Source organism: Seriola lalandi, unplaced genomic scaffold (genome assembly GCF_002814215.2).
Source record: "Seriola lalandi dorsalis isolate HSWRI2012SDOR001 ecotype SW California unplaced genomic scaffold, Sedor1 jcf7180002054673, whole genome shotgun sequence".
Taxonomy (NCBI): domain Eukaryota; kingdom Metazoa; phylum Chordata; class Actinopteri; order Carangiformes; family Carangidae; genus Seriola; species Seriola lalandi.
Window position 1 is genome coordinate 91517 of NW_019525226.1, and position 23534 is coordinate 115050.

At 39.4% G+C, this 23534-nt stretch overlaps 2 protein-coding genes across 2 annotated transcripts; one reads left to right on the plus strand and one right to left on the minus strand.

Moving 5' to 3' along the window:
- Nucleotides 1–14: 14 nt before the first annotated feature.
- On the minus strand, nt 15–8588 carry taf7 (TAF7 RNA polymerase II, TATA box binding protein (TBP)-associated factor). The gene is made up of 12 exons (XM_023421621.2): nt 8192–8588; nt 7204–7280; nt 7041–7119; nt 6432–6565; nt 5961–6081; nt 5765–5823; nt 5166–5238; nt 4279–4392; nt 3137–3331; nt 1420–1532; nt 813–872; nt 15–435 (listed from the first exon to the last, which is right to left on the minus strand). Exons 1-12 carry the CDS (start codon nt 8385–8387, stop codon nt 391–393), a joined length of 1266 nt encoding a protein of 421 aa, XP_023277389.1. The 5' UTR covers nt 8388–8588; the 3' UTR covers nt 15–390.
- A 511-nt stretch (nt 8589–9099) lies between these two features.
- Nucleotides 9100–23380, plus strand: slc9a6a (solute carrier family 9 member A6a). Its single transcript, XM_087178065.1, has 16 exons — nt 9100–9519; nt 11365–11564; nt 12471–12548; nt 12797–12873; nt 13075–13187; nt 13721–13826; nt 15701–15841; nt 16266–16372; nt 16656–16744; nt 17318–17431; nt 17693–17804; nt 17971–18124; nt 18511–18541; nt 18639–18724; nt 19504–19609; nt 19822–23380. The coding sequence occupies exons 1-16, from the start codon at nt 9225–9227 to the stop codon at nt 20089–20091; spliced, it is 2079 nt and encodes a 692-aa protein (XP_087034191.1). The 5' UTR covers nt 9100–9224; the 3' UTR covers nt 20092–23380.
- The last annotated feature ends 154 nt before the right edge of the window (nt 23381–23534 follow it).

Sequence of the window (23534 nt, forward strand, 5' to 3'; positions counted from 1 at the left end):
CCCACATGTAAATCTTGTGTATCACTGAAATTTATTTTTCATACAAGAAACAAAATACAAATATGTTTAGTTGAAGTGAGTCAGTTAGCTTCAAGATGGAAAGCAAAACAGACATGCCCCCCCCCCCCCCCCACCTTACAGCTGGTCACATACTTTTTGAAATATTGTAAGGAACAGCAAATTCTGTCAACCTAATAAAACCTACGAACTTTTAATACAACAAAAATCAGTATGCAGTTTGTGTAATGTATGAAAATGACAAACTGAAAGGAATGACACAGCAAGTTTGCTAATAAAGACTCCCTCCTCCCCGGATGAAGACTCTTCCCCTCCTCTTCATGGTGTGTGTATGTGTGTGGCTGAAGATGACATGAGGCTGCCCCCTGGTGGTCACTTCTCTATCAGTGAGTCCAGCTGCTCCTGCAGGGAGGCCAGCTGTTGGAGCAGAAAGTAAAAGGCGTGATTGATGCCCGACAGCCCCGGGGTGTAATTGAAAGGTAAGTGGATGATGATTAACATGTCTTTTCACATTATTTTGCTGCCTTCATTTGTCAATACAAACAACGACCCAAGGTGGTGGATGGCCACTATGCCACAGCTTTAAAAAGGATGTCACTGGTGGGTGCTGACAAAGTACATTTCACGTGATTGAATTTGAATTTTGCTATTAAGCAACAACAGTGTTGGGTTTAAAAGGGACATCTGCTAATATGATATTTGACATTCACACAAGGTAAATTCATGCAAAGGGTTAAATCTGAGGGAAGCTCACAGCAAGCGCTGATCCTCGGCTTTTACGAAAAGGTTCTTACCTGCTCCATCTCCCGCTCCTCCTGCTGAATAATCTCATCCAACAAGGCCTGGAAACGGTTCTGTGAGAGGAGAGAGACAAACAAGATTTGTTCGAGACGACATGCTGAGCCTCATTAAATTGTGATGGCTTTAAATATGTGTCTGCCTGGGCTGCTCATGTCACTTTCCTCTCTCGACAGAAAGGCCACTTGGAATGCCAGTCAGAGACAGCTGACCTTTTCCCTGCGACTGTGATAATAACCACTGGAGATAGGGCTTTGACGGTCCCAAAACATCGGGCAATGAGAGCTCTAAATGGCAACACAAAAAGGGCCATGTCTGCTCATGTTTCACTCTTTTAAAAGCCTCCACTAAAGAGTGCTTGGCAGACCGATGAATTTTCATGGTATTTCAATGCTTTAAGATGACAAAAAAACGAAATAATGGCCTCTAACACAGTGTATAATCAGCTGTTTTTTTAATGTATTCACATCACTGTTGAGAGAACTTATGCTGCATGATGACTTCTGCCTCCAAGCTCATCTGCATGTTCTTGTTAATGTTTCTGTACATGCAGACCTAGTTTCTGAATGAATGAAAAAAACTGTGTTTGTGTTCACAGCTTACTTTGAGGGCCTGGTTTTCCACTTTCATGATGAGCTCCTCCTGCTGTTTTTTGCGGGCGCGGGTATCCTGAAGCTTGGCCTTGATGCTGTTGATCTGCACCTGATACTCCATAACTGCAGGGAACAGCAGGAGGTTCACATGTTAAGACAGTCATGAGTAAATAAAATAAAATTTAAAAAAAATAAGCCATTTATGCTTCTGTAATTTTGTGCAGTGAAGACTAAAAGACAGAAAAAGCTAGAGAGAGAACATGTGGCATAATTTGAGAGTGACCCTACATTCATAAAGCCAGGAGGACAAGATATGCACCTTAGCTTTCTGAACCACAAGGATGCCACCATTTCAGTTTGACAAACTGCGGTTAATGGGAACAACAAATCCATTTAAAAGGACGTGAGCCAGCAGGCCAGAGTACTAAGACACAACTAAATCAGTCTGCTCTGGGCTTCACAGAGGGTTCTCATTACATTCAGCCAAAGTAATAGTGTCTCACAACAACCTGTGGCTCCATCACCATCTTCCATACTAATTGTATCCATCCGCTGCTTCCCCCCAACTGGCTCTCAATCCTGTGATACAGCCCATCTAATATGCAAAATCATCCCTGCAGACCCATTTATTACAACTTTGCACCGTTGCCAGACACATGCACAGCCAGACGCCAACACACCAGAAAACGCTCTGCTGCACCGATACAGTGGAGCTGACCAATAATGTTGCTGACTGACAGCTCCATGTATGTAGATAAGGAGGCATTGAGCTGTCAAACTGGACAGCTGTCTGAGCCGCATGCTGAGCCACAACACCTGTCAGACTGGCTAGCTGAGAAGCAGAGCTGAGGGCTGTCAGTGAGTGTATCTCTGTGGGCAGGGGCGCAGCATGTGTATTTAAGTGAAAGTAGGGATACTCATTTGAGTGTGTGTGATGTCTGACCTAGAAAACTCATCTCTGATTAGACGTCCAGACACCTGGCTAAGGTTATTTTTGACTTCTGCTTTGACAAGTGTGAGCGGGATTTGATGTCAGTCTGAAATCAGCAAGCCAGGTTCTTGGCGATGACCACTACGACTAAAAAATTAAACACTTGGTTTGCTGAATAAGTCACCTGGAAGAATCAGCGTTCACTCTGAGGTGTTAAAGCAAGTTGCAAGCACAGCATGAATGATTGCATAATTCTAATGCTGCATTTACTTCATTCATGTACACACACACACACACACACACACACACACACACACACACACACACACACTTCCCAGCATAGCTTAAATAAGTGCACATGCTCACTTTTAGAACAGATACATGAACATGCACCTCCCACCATATGGAAATACTTCAACAAGTCATTACATCATAGTTTATAATTGTATTTAATTTGCAAAATTCACAATCTATGTAAACTGACTAAACAACCGATGTAAACTTCGACAAAAACTACAGTAAGGCTGCAACTAACAAATATTAATTAACAATTAATCTGTCAATATTTGTTTTTATTATTTGATAAATTGTTTTAAAAAAGCAATAGTGAAAAGGACTGATGGCATGTTCCCACAGCTCAAGGTACCACTGTGAAATTGCTTGTTTTGTCAAACCAACAGTCCCAAATACACAAAGAGATTCCATTTAAAATGATATACAAGACAGTATATATCTTCTTTTCTTTTTTTTTTTTTTTTTTTTACACATCTGTATAGAAGCCCTGATATCCTCTCACCTATCTGGTTGTTTCTGTCACTTTCATTCTGCGCAGAATCAGACTCGTTGAGTTTGTCTTGGAGCTGTCGGACCAGATCGTCTTCTGTGTCCATAATATTCAGGTCCTCGTCCTCGTGTCGATCCCCTTCGTCCTCTTCATCCTCACTGGAGCTGCTGATGTCGTTGAAGATCTCCCTCAGTTCATCACGCTGGGCTGGCAGTGTGATATTGTTTTTAACATGGACATAGAGACGCAAACACCGAAAAATTAGAGACAGAGACATGCATGATATAAACCAGATATTATTACAGTATTATTACTGTACATTAATACAGTGCTTATGGTTCTGTGAACAGCCTCAATTACATGGAAAAGAAAAACTGTGCTAAGCTCCTCTGGGGAATCTAGAGGCTAAAATACTCTTGAAGGCCAAAGAGAAACTTATGCTTGGGTGTCCTCCATTTCCGTTTCATACCACTGGGGCAAAGGCAATTAAGAGTGACATGGGTGGTGTGCAAGTTCATTATGAATAAGGACACCTTTGTTGGTGAGGAGAAGAATATCACCAAAAGTATTGGTACCACAAAAAATCATAAGAGCTTTTGGTGCCACTTCAAAGTAGCTGCACATTTTCACAACGCAACAAAAACAGCCCTTTTGAAATGACTATATACAGCTACACCAAAACTGACCTTGCTTTGTAGATTATGACCTATAACTCAGCTAATATTAGCTTATTGCAGATATATTATCAGTATTAATAAATATGTTGGCCAATAATTAACGATAAATTGCAGAAATACCAAAGATTACAGTGTCTGTCCAGCACAGAGCACTGACAAGTTTATTTTCTAAAGTAAAATGTCCCACTTAGTCCATATCTTGGTCATATTCCTGACAGATTTAAGGTATCCTTATAAAAAAATGTTTTGTTACGTGATTATATACCAAAATGGAGCCAATTTTTTCAATATTGGCATCAGCCTCAAAAATACAATTTCTATCTTGTTTTATTGGCCTTGTGTTTCTATAGGCCATGTGGTCAAGGTAGTAATACACAAACCTTTTACTGTTTCAACTAAATGGAGGGACCAACATGCTAATGAAGCTCACTGCATTTTATTCACCACGATTCCCTAATAAAAATATGTTCCACTTACCAGACGACCCGTGACCTATCTTGTGTCCTGAGGTGCCAGGAGAGGAGTCCAGGTTGGCCAGAGAACCATGCTGGTCTGCTTCCTTGGACTCATCTTCTGCTATTATTTCCCACCCTGAGCATCATGGGTTAAGGTCAACACACAATCTGTGGATTCCTCTCAGCCTTCAGATTTCTAAGGTAAAAGACCCATGGTCTTTCCAAACTCACTTTCCACAAACTCTTCTTTGAAATAGACTTGAAGGGTAAAGCCCACATGATGCTCCACAGGAACTGCCCTAACTTTAACATTCATTAGTGTGTCATGTGTATGTCTACTGCTGCATGCAAACTCTAAAACTATAATTAGAATCTAGCTTCACTGTGACCAACTAAGCAATGATAATGAACAGTCCATCTCAATTAACACACAGCAAGCAGCCACTCAAAGCCGCCCTGCTGTGCTCTTATTCTGTCAGGCAAGTTTAGAGTTTCATTAGAGCACTAATTGCCTCCTTGCAAAGTGCATCTCTCTCACAAAAGCATTAGACAGAGTCAAGTCAGGGGAGTGAGGCAGGAGTTAGGGCCTTGGTGCTTGGCCCTTAGATCAACCTAGTTTGGACGATAGATAGGAAAAGGGTTATGTTTGTCCTAAAAAATGCAAAACAGCGGGAATTATCCGATGCTTCTTAAAAGTTAAAAGTCATGGCTAGCGGTTCGATTCACAAATCACTTCCAGCTGATCCCACACAACAATACTCATTACACATTCCTTTTCTGAAGTACTAGTATTCTTCCTTGTGCATAAATTTGCCACCATTGTTTTGCTTGGTTACATATGCGCTTAATGTTTTTTTTGGGCTTTGCAAGATAGACATGCAGTATATCTGTAGGTGTCTAAGAGGATACGGACACTGACAGCCTCGGCGTCTGTGCTCAGCAATCTCTTCACCTCCTTTTCCACATCAGGAGACTCAATGTACTGTGGGAGGGAGAGAGACAGAGAGACATAGCGTGAGAGAGAGATATTGGGTTACATGTGGTGTTAGTGGCATCTCTGTTGCTCTCTTCCTTCGTCTCTCTTTCTCACACGCACCTTACAGGCACGCACACACACACACAAAGGTAGCAGCTGGCTGGATGCCAGGATGCACATTAGTGATTAAAGACAGAAGGGGCCAAATCGATATGGCTCGGCTCTGCACCTTCAGGAAGATTTATTCAAAAGACAAAGTAGAAGTGTAGTGCTCAAGCACACTCGCTTTCACTTTGATCAAAGCAATAGTGAAATTGCTTTTTTTGCATGCCTTTGGGGCAAACTGAGATGGAAAGGCTTTATTTATATGTAAATCTTAGTTTTCACTTTCACCAGTTTCTGTTTAATGAAATGTAAATGTCTTGTTGGAAGAGAACCTTGGAAAGAGATGGATCAACAGACGAGATGCTAAAAAGATGGATGGGAAAGGGGGGGTGGGGGTGGGCTGAAGGGGAAATGGAAATGCCAAAACCTTTTTTTTCGCAGTCTTCCGAAATCTTCTCTTGCGTGTGTTCTTCAGAGGGCAGGTAACTGGAGTCCAAAACAATAGGGTTAGTGAAGCTCAATCAGCTGTGGAGGGCAAGCTATACTTCTTGAATTGCTGATGTGCCATGTTTTCAGCACAAACTGCACAAAAAGCTGTTGAGTGTAGATGTTTGTCTACTTACTGCCATGGTTCCAAATGAATTTCTTGTCCTTGTCTTTATCCTTCTTCTTGCTCTTAGGGTCGGTGCCAGTTGGCTCCTCTAAAGGAGGGTAAAGGTCTCCATCTAGTGTACACACCAGCATCTAAACCATGCATGCAAAAATTAATGGTAAATCATTTATTGTACTTTGCACTGTGCTGATTAATGTTGATGTACTCCTGTATTATAACTAACAAGAAAAGCAGGTTTTCAATTTTAATGTTAATGTTAAAAAATAAGGATTTTTTTATTTGCAATTGGTATCCTAAACTTAACAAATATGTATCCAAACATCTCATCTTTAACATAATGTCACAGTACTGCTTTAGCTGACAAAAAGCATCTTTTAGTCATAATCATCCTAAACTTGGACGCCAATAAATGTATCCAGTAAAGATGACATTTTTCATTGGACAGCCTGACATCCAATTTCATGCCACTGCGGTGATTTACCTGACAGACATCAGCAGTTTTGTAAAATGTCTTCTTGTCCACAGTTTTCAAAGACTCAATCATACAGGGCAGATCCACCAGTTTGCAGGCCAAAGGGACACGGTCTACTCTCACTATGCCATGACGGCCATCGGCTAGAAATAACATGAAAGACATGGTTGATTATAAAGAAATGTTGGGAGTGAGACTGCAATAACCACTGCCTTCAGACACAGCTGTACCTGTTAAGTTGAAAAATAGAGAGTACAAAAGCAGGTGGAAAACATGTTTTTCAGACATGCATTAGGCAGGAACATTATTTGGTAGGAAATAGGACATTTCATGACACTTCAATTTTCTTGTCAAGTTGACAGTTGTACCTGGTAATATATTCCAACCAAACAGAAAATATGAATCACAAAAATACCAATTCCATCCCTGCAAACTGCAAAGACAAAAAAGTTCAGACTCACTGTAGAAATATTACATTTTGAATATATAAATATATATCATTTTTTAATTAGTTTGAGACTTCAAACAAATAACCTGATTATTAAGACAAATTAAACTGGTATTTGAACAGTAATGTCACACAGATCCAGTACTATGACTACTTTTAAACCAACTTACGGTGCAACTCAATGGTGAGTCTGTCTTTCATGTTCATACTGCTTGACTGGGCAATCCTTCTTACGGTTGATGCATATTCCTGTAAAAGATTAATTTGCATAATTTTCAGCAAAAGATCACAATTAATTTCATAGTAATCGGTTTCAACATGTACACGTCTTACCGAAGGCAGCCTCAGGACAAACTGGCTCTCCAGCTCATAAGGAGCATCCTCCTTATTCTTGGAGCCGACCTTCCCAACTAGAATCAAAACACCATGAACAAAGTGGTAAAATGGCTTACTTGCAGATATGTATTGATGAAACTACAATGTGCACAATCCACTAGAGACATACTATGACAAGTACTGTGCAGGTATACAGTTCAATCTCTCTTGACTCTTCCTAGTGTTAGAGAAGATACCTTACCATACCAACTAACACATGTAATGGTGTTTGGACCAATTTCATCTCATATCTATCATATTTCTGTGCACCACACTTTTTTTTTTTTTTTACAAACATCTGAAACAACTTCTAATCATCTAAATGAAAAACACTCAAACCAAAGTGCACTGTGTGCTTAGTGTTAAGAGCTGCAACAAAATTTTGCAACTTTAAATGCTTGTCATATTTCATATATAAGCTTCTTTCACAATTTGATTTGTTTAACATGTTTGCTACCTGTTTCCCAATATTTCTATTCTGCATTGTACAGCGTACTGATTCTGTTTTTTGTATATTAAGCATACATTACAGCTTCTTGCTATTAAGTCTACAGTATTTTGCCTATAGAAGTCATAACTTCTTTATTGAATTTATATAAGCGCAAAAATCATCACCAAATTACTTAGATAACTTAGGTTATAAGATTATCTATCGCAGTTTGTGTAACAGTAGTATAACGTTAAAGCTAATTTAGCATGGTTATATCGAACTGTTTGTAGCACTACAAACAGCCCTGAAAAAACGGTACAAACCTTGAATTGTAGACACTGTGGTTCACATCTTGCAGCAACCGAATTATCGTTATTTTGTTGTTATTTTTACCATTATCACTTGATTTCGAAACAGGTGCGTTAGCATTGGCAGCATGTTTACAAACGAGACAGCTAACGAGCTATGGTTAGCTTAGCAGTTAGCTTGAATTAATAGCAACGGATTTTAACGTACCTTTCAGTTTAGATGTCATCTTCGTTTTTGTAATTTGGATCATGCAACTGCATGTGTATGTTTGAATGATCAAATAAAACCAAAGAAAGCAAGGGCGATTATTACGTTTCTGATTTAAAACGTCTTCACTATCCACAAAAAACACAGCCAAGATCGAGACGAAAACACCAATGGACTGTGTTGACTCTTGCAACATTCAGGTCCTCCTCGGAAAATTTAGTTCAAAGACTTTACCGCACTCCAAGCAAACAGTCTGCATGTCTTAAATAATAATTAGTATGTCTTATAATAACAAAATTTACAATATATAGATACAGTCGTTTTCACACGATGGATTCACTGATTAAGGACTAACATTACTTGACATGAAATTTACCTCGTACAAAAAATAATTTCCGATGTATGGGAACGTTACATTAATTCCCGTCTTTTATTTTTCATCGCGAGATTTGTCACAACGAGATTTATAAAAAAAAAAAAAAAGTGACACTCAAATGTCACCTATTTGGCAAAATATTCAAATTGTATTTAGTCTTTGCATAGTTGCATTATTGCTATACGATATACAATATTGGAAGGTGAATGAATTTAAACAAAACAAAATGCAATTGTCCACAAAATCTCTAGTTTTTACTTCTCGCTTCCTCTTCAGGATGTTGAAAGTCAGAGATTTCACAATAAGAGCCATGTGTTAGAACTAGTATCATCAGCAGTGGAAATACTCCGCGAAAAACGACGAATATATGTCTCTGTTCATTCACAGTGTGTATCAATTACACACTACACGTTAAACTACGCTTTATTCGTTAGAATTGATTTAAACTAACAACATCCTGCCATTGTGCTTTTACAACGAAATAAACACTGCATACTTTCTGGAAAAAAATGTTTTCACTTCCGGGCCGGAATCGATATCTCTGTTGCTGTCGTCTTTCTCCTGTCTACTACCCCTTGCCAGTACGTGAATAATATTTGCACAAAGTTTGCTTTCATCCACGACGACATTACAGCATTTGACCACCGACCAGCCGAAATGGTGTTTAAAGTGACTGTCAACGGTGCCTGGAGGGCGACGAGGACGCTGTGGCTGCTCGTGCTAGTGAGCCTGTCTGTGTGCATCTGTGTGTGCCGAGCATCCTCGTCTCGGGAGGAGGACAGTGCCATGGAGAACATCGTTACAGAGAAAAAGGCTGAGGAGAGCCACAGGCAGGACAGCGCAGACCTACTCATCTTCATCCTGCTCCTCACCCTCACTATTCTGACCATCTGGTTGTTCAAACACCGGCGGTTCAGGTTTCTGCACGAAACTGGGCTGGCGATGATTTATGGTGAGAGAGAGAGGGAGACGTCACCAGTGTATTTACTCTCATTTTGTATTGATTAGATTTGAAATGACTGCTTTACTAAGCTGGAACGCATTGGAGTGTATTTACACACTAGGCTGTGCCAGGGAGATGCTGCAAGGTAACAAGCTTAGTTACGGCAACATCAACACCTCCTCTGCACCCTGCTTGGTCTCGAAAATGACATCTAAGCAGCTAAGTATTCTGGGCCCCCGGAGAGAACAGCTGTAGCATGGAAAAGCCAATACCAAATTTCACTTCTCTTTGCTCTGAGCAGGTTCCTCCTTCACTCAGACACCATCACATCTAAACACCTTGCATGACAAACTCCACTCACCAATGGTGGAGTATTTCCATTTTTTGCTACTTTTTACTTGTACTACAATACATTTCGGAGGGAAATAGTACATTGTTTACTCCTCTACTTTTATTTGATAACTTTTGTTGCACATGTAGATTAATAATCCAAAATATAATTAAAAAATACATTATGATGTATTATCATTGGTAAAGAGGGAGGGAAATTAACAAGCTACAAAACAGTGTATAAAGTAATTCTAATTTACCACCTGCTACACTGAAGTGATGTATACATGAATGCATCACTAATTATAATCCAATAATATGATATACATTATTCTATAATGGGCCATTCTGCATAATAGTACTCTTTTCACTTTTGCTTTAAAATTTGAATGCAGGACTTTTACTTGTAACTGAGTTTTTTTACTAGGTGATATTTCGACATTTACTTAAGTAAAAGGCCTCAGCACTTCTTCCACCACTGCCGCTCACTGAGCTTTCATTGGTCTTTCCTTCCAATTTTTAACTGGGTGGTTTGGAGATTTGCCAATATTCTCCTCAGCAATCGTCTAAAATAATTCTCTGAATGGATGAAAAGAGGGTCATGCTGTATTACAATCATGTTATATTTTGTTCCAACAACGACTAGTTTCAATAATTGCTTAAACCTCAGCACACCTCACCCACACTCAAAGGTCGTTTCACTTCTGTAGCCTGAGGGACTTTTTCACAGCAGACATTTAGGTGTGTCATAGCAGAAGCACAGCTGTAGTTAATAATAACAACTGCATTCAGTGTGGATGAGTTAGTTCCCGTGTTCATGTATTCTGAATGCTCACTCACCGATTTGTGTTACTGAAATACTTAAATGGAACAAGGCTGCCAGTAGCAGTATTGACTTTTTGCGCTTGATAAATCAAAATTCCTGAAATGAATAATATAGAGCTCTTCTCAGAAAGAGTAGACATGTACAGACTGTGTGTGACTGACATCTCTCTCCCTGGTTAGTTATGTTAGACCTGTCAGGATGTCAGTTTTGATGTTATTACTTCAATAAGCATGTCGTGTTTGGTGACATCACGTAATCACAGAGCATTGCTCCACTCAGCTTTCTCCTGTCTACAAGTCTAATCAGCCAGGGTCATTGGAAACACCTGTGTGGAGTTTTTGAGAATCACCATCTAAACACATGGTATTCCTAATTTGTCTGGTACATACCTTCTTTCTCAGAGATGTTTTCCAGGCATTAATCTATTAGCAAAAGCTGAGAATATGACATTTAGTTTGGCTTTGTGAGAATAGGAATTAAATATTTTCACCATATCTTTTCCAGAAAATAGCCGTCGTGAAACATTTGATAACCCTCTGCAAATTTAGGCACCCGCAGAATCATGACCACCTTTACTCCTCTCGTGATGTCTCGTTTTAGATCTTGGTCTTTGCGTTGGAATCATAAACAACTGACATTAACTGACTCTGCCCTCTGTGTTCTCTTTGTTTTGCCTCTTTTCTTTTCACTTTTCCCAGGCTTACTTGTTGGTGTGGTCTTACGCTATGGCATCCATGTTCCTCGGGACATTAGCAATGTCACGCTTAGCTGCCACGTTAACGCCAGCCCTGCCACTCTGCTGGTCAATGTCAGTGGCAAATTCTACGAGTACACTCTGAAAGGAGAGATTAGTGCCAACGAGGTGAACGACGTGCAAGATAATGAGATGCTGCGAAAGGTACAGTATGTAATGTTATTGTCAGGCAGAAGTTTAGACTGATCAAAAGAAGCTGTATTGATTGAATCTTATGAATATATTGGGAAGTTCTTGTATATCTTCTTGTTGCAGCTTTAAAATATCGAGCTGAAATAATCAACGTAAAATTTAACAGCAATTAGTTTGAGAATCAGTTCGGCATTTCAGTTCTTTTTAAGCATGTGATATGTAATTGAACAGTTTCAATTTTTATACAGCTGATTGGACAAAACAAGCAATTTGAAGACATCACATTCAGCTGTAGGAAATTATAAGCTACATAATTAAACATTTAATCAAGAAAATCATTATCAGATTAATTGATAATGAAAATAATTGTTAGTTGTGGTCTTATCGAAATATATTATTTGGTTTTGAGTCTTGAATTGCTCCATGAATTTTCCACATTAACAAACTTATCTATTTATACTCTACACAATCAAGATATGCAATCCAAAGCTTGATTCAAAAGAGGGCATAATCCTGCTAGCATAAGCGGCAGCACTTTTCAAGTCGAAGCATGGTTGGTACGGACACATTTTAATACAGCACTGTTCTAGATTCACATCTAAAAATGGTTTTAACCATAATGTTTTTGACTGTGTATAGAAGCTGTCCCCTTTTAGCATCTGTCATTTTACTATTATAACAACTTTTTGTTGATTGTCCTGGAAGCTACTTCATGCTGTCCCAGATGTGTCACTTAGGATTAATTAATTAATTAATTAAAGTTATACAATAATGCAGCAGCCCAGAAGTGTCCATTCAATATGCTTTGTCTTGAAAGTATTTTTGATTCATTCCTTATCCTAGTGATTCAGAACTGTGATATGTTGTTATTACATAATAACAGGATATGATGTTTTTTTTTGTGTATGTGTGACTCAGGTAACCTTTGACCCTGAAGTGTTCTTCAATATTCTTCTACCACCTATCATCTTCCATGCTGGCTACAGCTTGAAAAGGGTACAGTCATACTTTAGTGTTTGAACCACGCATTCTACTGCCTCAAAGAAAATTACTCATTGATTACAAAGTGAACACTTTTAACACTAGCTGATGAGACAATGTCCTCTGCTAAAATGAAATGCACAAATCCACTTATTCCTTCTCACCTTTACAGACCTAAAGAGTTGATGCAGTGAAGATGGATGACTTAGAATTGAGTCAGTATGTAGATGATTGTTGATGTGTTAAATTGTTTTGTCTTTCAGAGACACTTTTTCCGTAACATGGGATCCATCCTGGCTTATGCCTTTCTGGGGACAGTTATTTCCTGTTTCATTATCGGGTAGGAATATTAATTAACCAAAAAGAAAACACTAAAACAAACATCCTTCTGATTTCACATTTGCATCTCTATTTATAAGACATTTTATGGCAGAGCAGAATTTATAAATGTCAATTCCTGTGTTGTTAAAGTTTCCATGATGCCATTAAAGTCAATGTTGTTTATGACGATGTGCAAAACCACCTGCTGTTCCTCCGTCAGGTTGCTGATGTACGGCTGTGTGATGCTAATGGAGCAGGTGGGACAGCTGGATGGAGACTTCTTCTTCACTGACTGTCTGTTCTTTGGAGCCATTGTCTCTGCCACAGACCCTGGTACGTTTGCTGGTCCTCAGTTTTCAAAAGTCTTTTCTGCTTACATGTTAATTATAACCATGATCCACTTTAGCTCAAAGCCACATTCTCACAAACAGAACACAGACAGAAACAAATCATCATAAAACTAAAGATTTGTCAATGTTTCATATAATTTATTATATGATGAGTCAAACTGTCCACAGCTGATACTGTGGAAACAAAACTGGTGCATTGTACTAACCCAGTAAAGTATGTTCATTTCTTGTATACTAATTTCCAAAATAGTACACTTTTATCATTAATATGCTCTTTGTGCTCTTTATTTAATATAATAATAAACGTTATTTCTATAGCACCTTTCATACATGAAACAGAGCTGTAAGTGTTGTAAAATTTAAAAAAGAAATAAAACAGAAACAGACATTAAAAAAAAAGAGTATAGAATTGAAACACAGCTCTTGAACCTCTTGACACCCATGGCCGTCTCACTCGGTGATTTGTGTCGGTTCTAATATGGAGAATAATTTAGTGTGTTTCTCTTTGTGTCACAGTCACAGTCCTGGCTATCTTCAACGAGCTGCAGGTCGACGTGGATCTGTACGCTCTGCTGTTTGGAGAGAGTGTGCTCAACGATGCCGTGGCCGTGGTTCTGTCCTCGTAAGTCGTCTGTCTTTTTGACACCACACACGAAGTCTGCACTATCCACTAACTGTCTAACTGTCTTGACTGTGCACAGAGATGCTAAGCCACTGGTTTTCTGAGAGAAATGGTGGAAGTACGAGTCATGCATGTTTTTTTTTTTGATCGATTGACCAGTGACCTTTTAACTAACCTGATATCAGTTTCTCATTAGTGTCATGCTAAACACAAGGCGGTCTCTAAGCTAACCCTTAGTTTCTCTCCTGCTCTACATGGAACTGTTATTATTTCCACAGAATTGTAAATTATAATAGCAGGCACGGTGGAGGGGCCGATCCCCACGGAGAGACTCTGACCGGCCCATTGAACGGGTGCACTAAGTAGAGCATGACATTGTGTGCCTTTGCGGTGCCTTGGGACCATCATGACAAATCACTGGCCATTTGTTTTTACACTCTGGCTTATCCGACCCGAGATGCAGAACATTTCATGGTTTATTCATGAATTTTTGCTTTTTTTGGTTAACCGTTTTTGATGTTGTAGTCAGCTAAGAGCACATTCCTATTATATTTGGAGATACTGTATATACAGAAGTCAAGGAGAGGGCACGAAGCCAGGAATCCTTATAGAAGAAATGCCTGGTGATTTGTTTTGTGAGTGTGGGGGCTGACAGTGGAGAGGGTGAATAAATCTGCTTTCAAACTTGGTTCAAGTAGTATTTGAAAGTATTATTTGGAAATAAGGTTTGCCACTTTAATTACATTTTATCACCAAACTGCCTTAATAAGATATTAAAACTTTTATAATTGCTTTCTCATGCTGACAGCTACCCTGCTGTGATAACTTCCCTTTCATCCCAGGCTCCAGTTTAAAACCAAGAAACTAAAATATTTTCTAAAGCTATTTGACCCAAGTTTGATGAGAAGCATGTGTCCTTTTCCTGTGAGTATGACTTTACTGGGATAGCTCAGTGTTGATACATAACCACCAGGTGACACAAAGCTGATGTATAAAGTGATGATTCCCACCTTCTTTCATGACACTGTACTGTGCCTGGTTGCTGTGACACAGATACTGTGTCAAAGAGTTTGTTGTTTTACTGGTTACTGGAATTTTTCAGTCCACATGATTTTCAAAGCAGATTCTTTATTTGGACTAAATTCTCTTAGAGGAAGGAAAAAGCTGTGTAGTCTCTTTTTTCTTCCTGTACTGGCAGAACATGGTTTTTGCCGCCTTCTACCATGAAAAATGTGTAGTTAACAGCATATAATGCTGTCCACTGTTTGCTGAAAACAAGGTGCCTCTTTTAATTATGAAAGCAGCAGTAAAGTAAACCAAAACTACACCATAACATTTAGTAGTTTTTAATTATCTACTATTCCACCCCTGCTCAGGTTTTATTGGAACACGTGTCAATGTGAAACTGAACTGCGTATATAGAGTATAAAGCACACATTGCATATCTGTACTTTCACACAGCAATGTCACTTCAGTAGACTTTTAGGCAAGCCACTTTGTTATAACACTGAACTATTCAAATACAGTCTGACACTCTTTTGTTCCAACCCTCTGACCTCTACATTACTCTACTTCTCTCTTTATCTTAAATCTCCCAGTTTACGTGAGTGAGAGTTTTCTTCTGTGAAAGCCATTTTATCAACACAGGAGCACCTGAATTGTTTTCAAAAATATTATGTCGTATACAAAGAGAGATAGTGTAGTGATAGACTATAGAATATATACTACTAGGTTTTCTGTATGCAGGCTTCAACTTCAGCTTAATAACCTGTAAAACAAGTTAATTCATTAGTCTTAATGTATGACACGATTTACACTCTGTGCACTTTGTATAAAAACTTTCCAATAAATGGTTGTACTTTGTCTCATCTCAGGTCTATAGTAGCATACCAGCCAGAAGGAGACAACACTCACACCTTTGAGGTCATGGCGTTGCTGAAATCTTTTGGGATTTTTCTCGGAGTCTTCAGTGGCTCTTTTGCTCTGGGAGTGGCCACCGGAGTCGTCACTGCTCTCATATCTTTTCTGTTGTTTTATTATTTGTTTACGTAACAAAAAAACTAATTCTAAAGGGTGTATTAATAAGATCTGTCCATCCACTGCAGCATGTAGCAGTTTAAAAAGCAAGGTCGCAGTTGAGTTGATCACAAATTAAATTCATACCGAGTGGTGTGATCTTGTTGTTTGTACAACAAAAAATGAAAATAAGAAATTTGTAGATAGAAAGTAGTAGAATATATTTTTAGAATCAGCTTGAAACATGTGACAGCATGCTCCAGAAGCCGTTACTTGTGAAATGAAACAAATGAAATTATCTAATTAAAAAAATGATCCTATTTTAAGAATATATGTTTTCTAAGTTGTTATGACTGAATGTGTACGCACGTGTTAAGTTTAAAAAGTGTGTGAGTATCTTGTTAAGCTCCTTGACTGTCTGTACGTGACTAAGTTCACCAAGCTGAGGGATTTCCAGCTGTTGGAGACGGCTCTGTTCTTCCTCATGTCATGGAGCACGTTCCTGTTGGCTGAGGCCTGTGGCTTCACAGGTAATACACACACACACACACACACACACACACACACACAAACACACACACACACACACACACACTGAAACTGCCATGATGATGATATGCTGTAATTTAAGTTGTTGTCGTCCTATTTTGATTGTAATTTGGATATAGTGACTGCGTTTAAACTGGGAGACATGTGGTCCCTCCTGCATGTCAACAAGCAATATTGTTAATGCGTCATGTTGTTAGTAATCAGTGTTTACTGATCCTCTAACTTTTCTCTTTCTGGATTCCTGTCCTTCCTGATGTGTTGCAGGCGTGGTCGCAGTGCTGTTCTGTGGGATCACTCAGGCCCACTACACCTTCAACAACCTGTCCCCTGAGTCCCAGGACAGGACCAAACAGGTCAGACCTGGACTAAAGCAAACGGCTGATTATGTTCTTTGTCACTGTGCTTAAAGTATTGAGTTGTCTTTCTGCCTTTTATATTGAAAGTAGTAAAAAGTTTTGAAAATGACAGTTAAAGCACAATGGAAATGTCACATAACTAATAAAGCTGTGTTTCAGTTTACAAGCTATAATATGGTATAATAGTAATTGGTTTGTTGGCAAAGCAGAGTACATAGAGTAGTTGTTGTTCCTGTCATCCATCTTCACTGTTGGAATGATAGATAAATGGAAAACCAGGTTTGATTAATGAAAAAATGTTTGAGAAAAAGAGAAAAGAGAATCTAAAAATAAAAACATGATTTTCTTTTCAAATATATTGAATAAAATAAGTTGCATTAAAGGTATAGTTGATTTTTAACGTTTGTAGTCAAAGCCATTCAATCCAAGTGTATTTAGCGGTTGCATTTGTTAAACTGTGTTCCCTGTTAACTCTTATTTTCTCTTATCCATCTTCTTTTTCTTGTCAAGCAGTACATCCACCGAGGCTGCTATCATCTAAATCAATTGATGTTTTTTCATGTGTTGCAGCTGTTTGAACTGCTGAATTTCCTGGCAGAGAACTTCATTTTCTCCTACATGGGTCTGACCCTGTTCACGTTCCAGAACCACATCTTTAATCCAATGTTCATCGTTGGAGCTTTCGTATCTTTTGCACATGAAACTGTCTTGTGCACACAAAGCTTGATGACCCTCAGCCTGGTCACGGCATTTTAGTATCAGCATAGGAATATGGAGCTACCACCATTTTCAATCATTTTCAGTTCCCACGGTTACAACTTAACACCAAGATGCAAATGGTAATTGATTTAAAGGGGCAGTAAATAAGCTTGGCACAGAGTGAGGAGGGTTGACTAGTTCTCTGTTTTGTTTTGTTGTCCTCTCCTTAACCTCTTTCCCACCAAGCTGGCGGTGTTCCTGGGAAGAGCTGCTAACATCTACCCTCTCTCATTCCTTCTTAATCTGGGACGACGCAACAAGATCAGATCCAACTTTCAGCACATGATGATGTTTGCAGGTTGGTGGTACACAGATTCAAGAAGACGTTTATAATGCAGTTTCTGACAACCTACTTTGAGTACATGAAAAGACAGCCAACTTGTACACAGAGATCAACCGATTGGTCTCATGCTGAAACTTGCATGCTTGTTTGTCGATAACATTCTTCATGCTGTGCTCCTTAGGACTGCGAGGTGCGATGACCTTCGCCCTGTCTATCAGGGACACGGCCACATACGCCCGTCAGATGATGTTTTCTACCACTCTGCTTGTGGTCTTCTTCACTGTTTGGATTTGTGGAGGCGGCACCACCCAGATGCTGTCCTGCCAGCGCATACGGTACGCCTCTCCTCCACCCGGTCACAACCATCCCTGGGTCAAACTGAATCTGCAGTGCTTGGTTTTAACACTGGAGGGTCACATGAGGACAGTTCAGATAAGGGAGGAAAATCAGCTCTTTTTAATGCTTGTCTCTGATTGTTCACACTTCATGGCTCCTGTTTCACTAATCTCCTATCAGGTTAAAACTCCAAGAATTATTCACTACAACCTTTGGCCCTCCTCTGGTTAATGCTGGGGGCTTTTTATATGCAGAACACTCACATTTTCAAGGAACCGTGCTGCTCAGAAACTCGCTAAACAGGGTCATCACTCTTCTCAGCACGACTCTGCTCCGACAGTTGCTGAAACCAATTTACACGTGTTTCGTTTTTTCTTTTTTACAGAGTGGGAGTGGACTCTGATCAAGATAACTCTGTGAGTGCGTCCCTTGTGAAAGACTGATTACTACACACTGTGACTGAATATGATGACCAAAGATATAGCTAAAAACATGATCTGCCTTATTTTCTAGATGAGTATCACTGATGGATCAGAGAGAAGAAGCACTAAACAAGAGAGTGCCTGGCTTTTCAGAATTTGGTACAACTTCGACCACAAGTATCCTTTGGTGACAAATGTCTTTGGTTTTTATCAGTCATAAAAATCAAGACAAAAACTGCATATTTTCTTTTTTTTCTTTCCTCAAAAGGGTTAAGTTGTTGTAATTTGTTGCACGTTTATGAGAGCTAGACACATAGATAGCCAGCCTCTAAAGAATGCCACACTTCTGAAACTGAATTAAATACACAAGAAAATATAAGTTAAAGAGCAGAAATCATCATTCAGTCACAAAATATTGTCACAAAAAGAAGAATAAATGCTAAACCTGGGTGAGTATTAAAAACTGTGCATACAGCTCAAAAACTACAAAATGTTGTATTAAATCAATATAGAAACAACTATAAAAAGTCTCACAACCATTAACGCATAATTTCCTGTCGGCACTTTGAGATGACATCTTTACAGGAAGTTGATGCATTTGTATTTTTTACAATTGAAGGCTACTAGATGAGCCAGGCCAGAGAAGTGGAGACTTCTGTAGTTCACAGTGTCAGACAGCAGAGGGAGTGCCATGTATAGACTGGAAGACAAACTATCTCTCGTATTGGCTGTGTAATATTAAGGTCAATATGTTTAGTGTATTTTTACATAAATGACTTGGAAATTAAATTAGTTCATATTTGTCCATTTAGTTTAAAATTGACTTTTTAATCTACTCAGCTGTCATTCGTCGCACTACACAGGGCCATAGTGTGTGTGTTTGTTTCTGTGTCTAACCACCTTCTCAGTGCATGTTTTCTCTGTAAACTGTCCTTGACTCAAGCCCCCTTCTCCAGCTACCTGAAGCCCATCCTGACTCACAGCGGCCCCCCTCTCACTGCCACGCTGCCTCCCTGCTGCGGCCCTCTCGCCCGCTTCCTCACCAGCCCTCAGGCCTATGAGGTCAGACACTGGTTCATATAGGAGCTATTTCGGACCAAACTGTATTGTGAAGTTTTTCTCCTGTATCAACAGATGGAAAAAAAAAGTTACTCTGATGAATCACAGTGGTTCAGCTTGAAAGGTTTTGTTTTACAAGGCAGATGAGGAAAAGATTACAAGCTAGAATTAAAATCTTTTATTGGGGTATCTGACATGATTCCTCTCCCCACCAGAATGAGTGCCAATTGAAGGATGACGACTCCGACCTCATCCTGACAGACGGCGATATCAACCTGACCTATGGCGACATCACAGTCAGTACAGATGCCTCAGGTGCCCACACCAGCGGCGGTCCGGCTTATGCTGGCGCCACCTCCGATGACTTGGACAGAGAGTTAACGTATGGAGATAATGAGCTAGTGATGAGGGGCACACGCCTGGTGCTGCCCATGGATGACTCAGAGCCGCCCTTCACAGACCCCCACCACCGCCTGCGGATGTGAAGATAGTCTTTCGGTGCAGACCCAGACAACCGTCCGACTCACACTGTCCCGAGCCATCGAGCAAAAGACCAGTACCTGTCTCCCCTTCTTTCATCCTTCCACTGAATTCTCTTTTGCTCTCGCACCTTTCCTCGTTCTTCTTGCTTTTTTTTCCACACATTTCCTCACAGTTACATTCCTCTACAGGCAAATCACTGTCTCTACCTCATTCTCATTCTGCTCGTTTCCACACCTTTCTGGCATCTGCCAAAACTGTAATATAGTCTTATTTATTTGCAGGGTTTTTTTTAGCATTCATTTGAAAATCAGTTTCTCTTAGTTTGGCTTAAATTTGTGTGCCACCTTACTGTAGCATTGCACAGAGGTCTAGCAGCATGCGTTAGTGTGTAAATGCAAGTACCAGCCACTAGCTTATTTGTTGATGTAGAGTATATCACAAGAGTACTATAACTTTGATATGCATGCTGAGGATGCTTGTTGTTTTCTTTGTCTGGGAGGTTGAGGGCTTTTGTGTTTTGGGTCTGACGTTGAATGTTGCTGCCTTCTCTCTGTGCACCAGAGACATGCTGACCCAGTGGACAACTTTACTGTACATTTGGTTACAATCAAGTGCCTGGGAACTGTAGTTTTAAGCCTGGCGACCCATGCTGAGTGTGCTCTGGGAAGCAGAGCTGGTTGAGGATGGGCAGTCATGCAGTTGTAATTTCCTTTGTAAAAAAGAAAAAGAAAAAACCCCAAAAACAAAACAGACACCGCTGTCCATAAGGTAGCAATATACTCAGTGGGTGTTTGGGCTGTGAGTTTGTGCTATTCGCCTGTAAATAGTGTGTGACAATGTAATGCCACCAATGCGGTGTAACCTGGCAGTGAAAGTTGTGGATCTCTCCCAATGACCTTTGACTGTGACATAGAGAGGGACTGTACACCTTATTTTAGAAGCTGATGTCGCTCACGGCAGAACGAAGGGCTGTTGTTCTGAAAACGAGATCCAAATGAAGAAAGCTTAGTGCCATTTCTGTCCTGCATTTTGATATTTTGTGAAAACTGAATGCAGATGACCTTAAAGTGTTTTTATATTCTTTTTTGCAACAGAGCTTAAATACTTTAAGCTGAATCACATTTTTCATACTCATCTAGCTTTGCACACACCTTTTCTATTACAATCGTTGCATTGTTGTTGTGGAGATTTTGAATTTTCTCATTAAATGAACCTGAAAAACACAGATAGATACATGAATTTGACCCTAAAGGAACCCTGTACCATGTTATTGGTAAGCACACATGTATTTTTGTGAGTATAAGTTTGGCAAATTGGAGAATTGATTATCTCTGTATCTGAATTGAATAGGGCTGCAACCAGTGATTATTTTCATTATCGATTAATCTGCCAGCTGTTTTTTGATAAACTGATCAATCGTTGGGCCTATAAATGTCCAACGATAATGAATATTGCTTATCACAGTTTCTCAAAGTTCAAGCTGAAAACGTCTTTAAACGTCTTGTTTTTTCTGATCAACAGTTGAACACCTGAAGGTATTCATTTTACAATCACGTAAGACTAAAAAAATAACAAATCTTCACGTTTAAGAAGCTGGGTGCAGTGAATTCTTTATGATATTTATGTTGACACTGTGGCAGTTCATCGTTAGGAGGATTGCCGGAATAGAACAACAATTGTTGTTTAACTGCTGGATGTTTTTCTCTGCTGTTCTTTAGGATTGATGGTTTGATGGTTAAACAGGATTTTCATAAAAGTACATACTATGGAAAGAGTACTGATGGATGGATGTGTTACATTTAACTTAAAGTGTTATTACACTAGGTCGCACACTGTGTATGTAGGCTGTTTCGGTGGGAAAAAGAATGGAAGGTTTTGTGATCTCCTTCTGGTGCGGAGTTTAGCAGCTGTTAATGGGGGTTTAACAGGAAGCGTTGATAGGACGTCACCCTGGCAACGCTGTGTTGATGTGGACAGAATCCAGGAAACACTCGGTGACGTACACAACAGTTTTGTGGTTTACCCTCCTGGTAAGCCGGAGGGAAAAAAACATCGCTGTTTGCAAACTGGATGTAAGAGGATGGAGTTAAAGAAAAGAGTGAGAGAAAAGGATGATGAAAGGAAGAGAAATGGATGAGGATGGATAGTTAGGCCTATGTTTGTGTGTGTGTTCGTACGTTGGGGATGATACAGAGGTGGAAGGAAGAGCAGGCTTTTAGATATCGCTTTTCCTTCCACAGTTATCTTCTGCTGTGCAGGAACTTCTTATCGAAAGTGTTGACTTTTTTTTTTAATCAGGCATGCCTCTTGACACCACATTATCCAGGAAATGATTTATTCTTTCCACCATTTTATACTTTTCATTTGTGTTATTATTGAATTTTATTTTGTAGAAGGGAAACAATGAAGTAAAAAAAAAAAAAAAAATACTGAATGATTTGCACTCCTCCTTTGAGAATGTTTTTCTGTTTTATTGCTATGATGTTTGTTTTATCTAACAGCTGCTTTTTTGTTATTTACCTTATGTTTTGGAAGGTTGTGGAAAAATGAGCAATGTCATGTCGATTTAATGAATGGTGAAGTAATATTTAGTAGGCATTAAGTTTGTTCATTGATGTTCCTTTGTGAAGAATAATTTCCACATTGCAGTGGCAGACCTTTCATACTGTTGTTCCATCTTAATACTTAACAGGTACTTAGTGTGTATGTTTGCAACACCTTGCTGTTTAAATGCTGTTGCCATGTCTTCTACAGAGCATGAATCATTCATCCTCTACTGATGGTGGACTCTTCAGAATAAAAGAAAAAAGAAAAATATATACAACCAGAATTGTGTGCCACTGTTCTTCAACCAACACATTAAAAAATGTGAAATCTGCAAAATCCTATAGGTTTTGGTATTTGCCTACTGCTCTGCCAGTATGTTTTTCTCTCTGTTCTCTGAGTGGTGACTCGTGATAGGCTTTGACCATTGGAAATCTTGTCTAAAGTAGCTGACCAAAGAGGCCTGCTGTGCTGTGTTTTCAGACGGTCCACTCTATCTTTATACTGCGAATTCTCTCTGTGTGTGAATGTATGTGTGTGTTAATGCCTGCAAGTGTATATGGATGTGTACTTGTGTGTGTGTGTGTGTGTGTGTGTGCGTGTGTGTGCAGGAGAAAGAGGGAGACATGATGTTCTCTCCTTCTCTCTGTGTTGCAGGTACTGACTGTTTACATCTATGTAAATATACTCTCACCTGTTCATGTGCGTGCAACGGTCAATAAATAGAAGCCTGTGCTTTTGATTAAAGCCCTCGCTGTAATGGCGTCCTCATTTACCTTGCTTCCTTTTTTGTTGATGTCTGGGTTGTGAATGAAGAATGCAGCTGTCGAGCTTCAGAGATCATCCACAAGAAATGTGAAACAAGATTAGTGCCAGAAATGATTTTATTTGAGTTTCATAA

Coding starts and splice junctions, on each gene's coding strand:
- taf7 (XM_023421621.2), bottom strand. CDS start 8,387: ATGTTGCAAGAGTCAACACAGTCCATTGGTGTTTTCGTCTCGATCTTG. Junction 3,332..4,278: donor GATAGGTCACGGGTCGTCTG/GTAAGTGGAACA, acceptor TCACACTGCCAG/CCCAGCGTGATGAACTGAGG. Junction 873..1,419: donor TGGAAAACCAGGCCCTCAAA/GTAAGCTGTGAA, acceptor CTCCTCTCACAG/AACCGTTTCCAGGCCTTGTT.
- slc9a6a (XM_087178065.1), top strand. CDS start 9,225: ATGGTGTTTAAAGTGACTGTCAACGGTGCCTGGAGGGCGACGAGGACG. Junction 12,549..12,796: donor CTGGCTACAGCTTGAAAAGG/GTACAGTCATAC, acceptor TTTGTCTTTCAG/AGACACTTTTTCCGTAACAT. Junction 18,725..19,503: donor TGGTACAACTTCGACCACAA/GTATCCTTTGGT, acceptor CCCCTTCTCCAG/CTACCTGAAGCCCATCCTGA.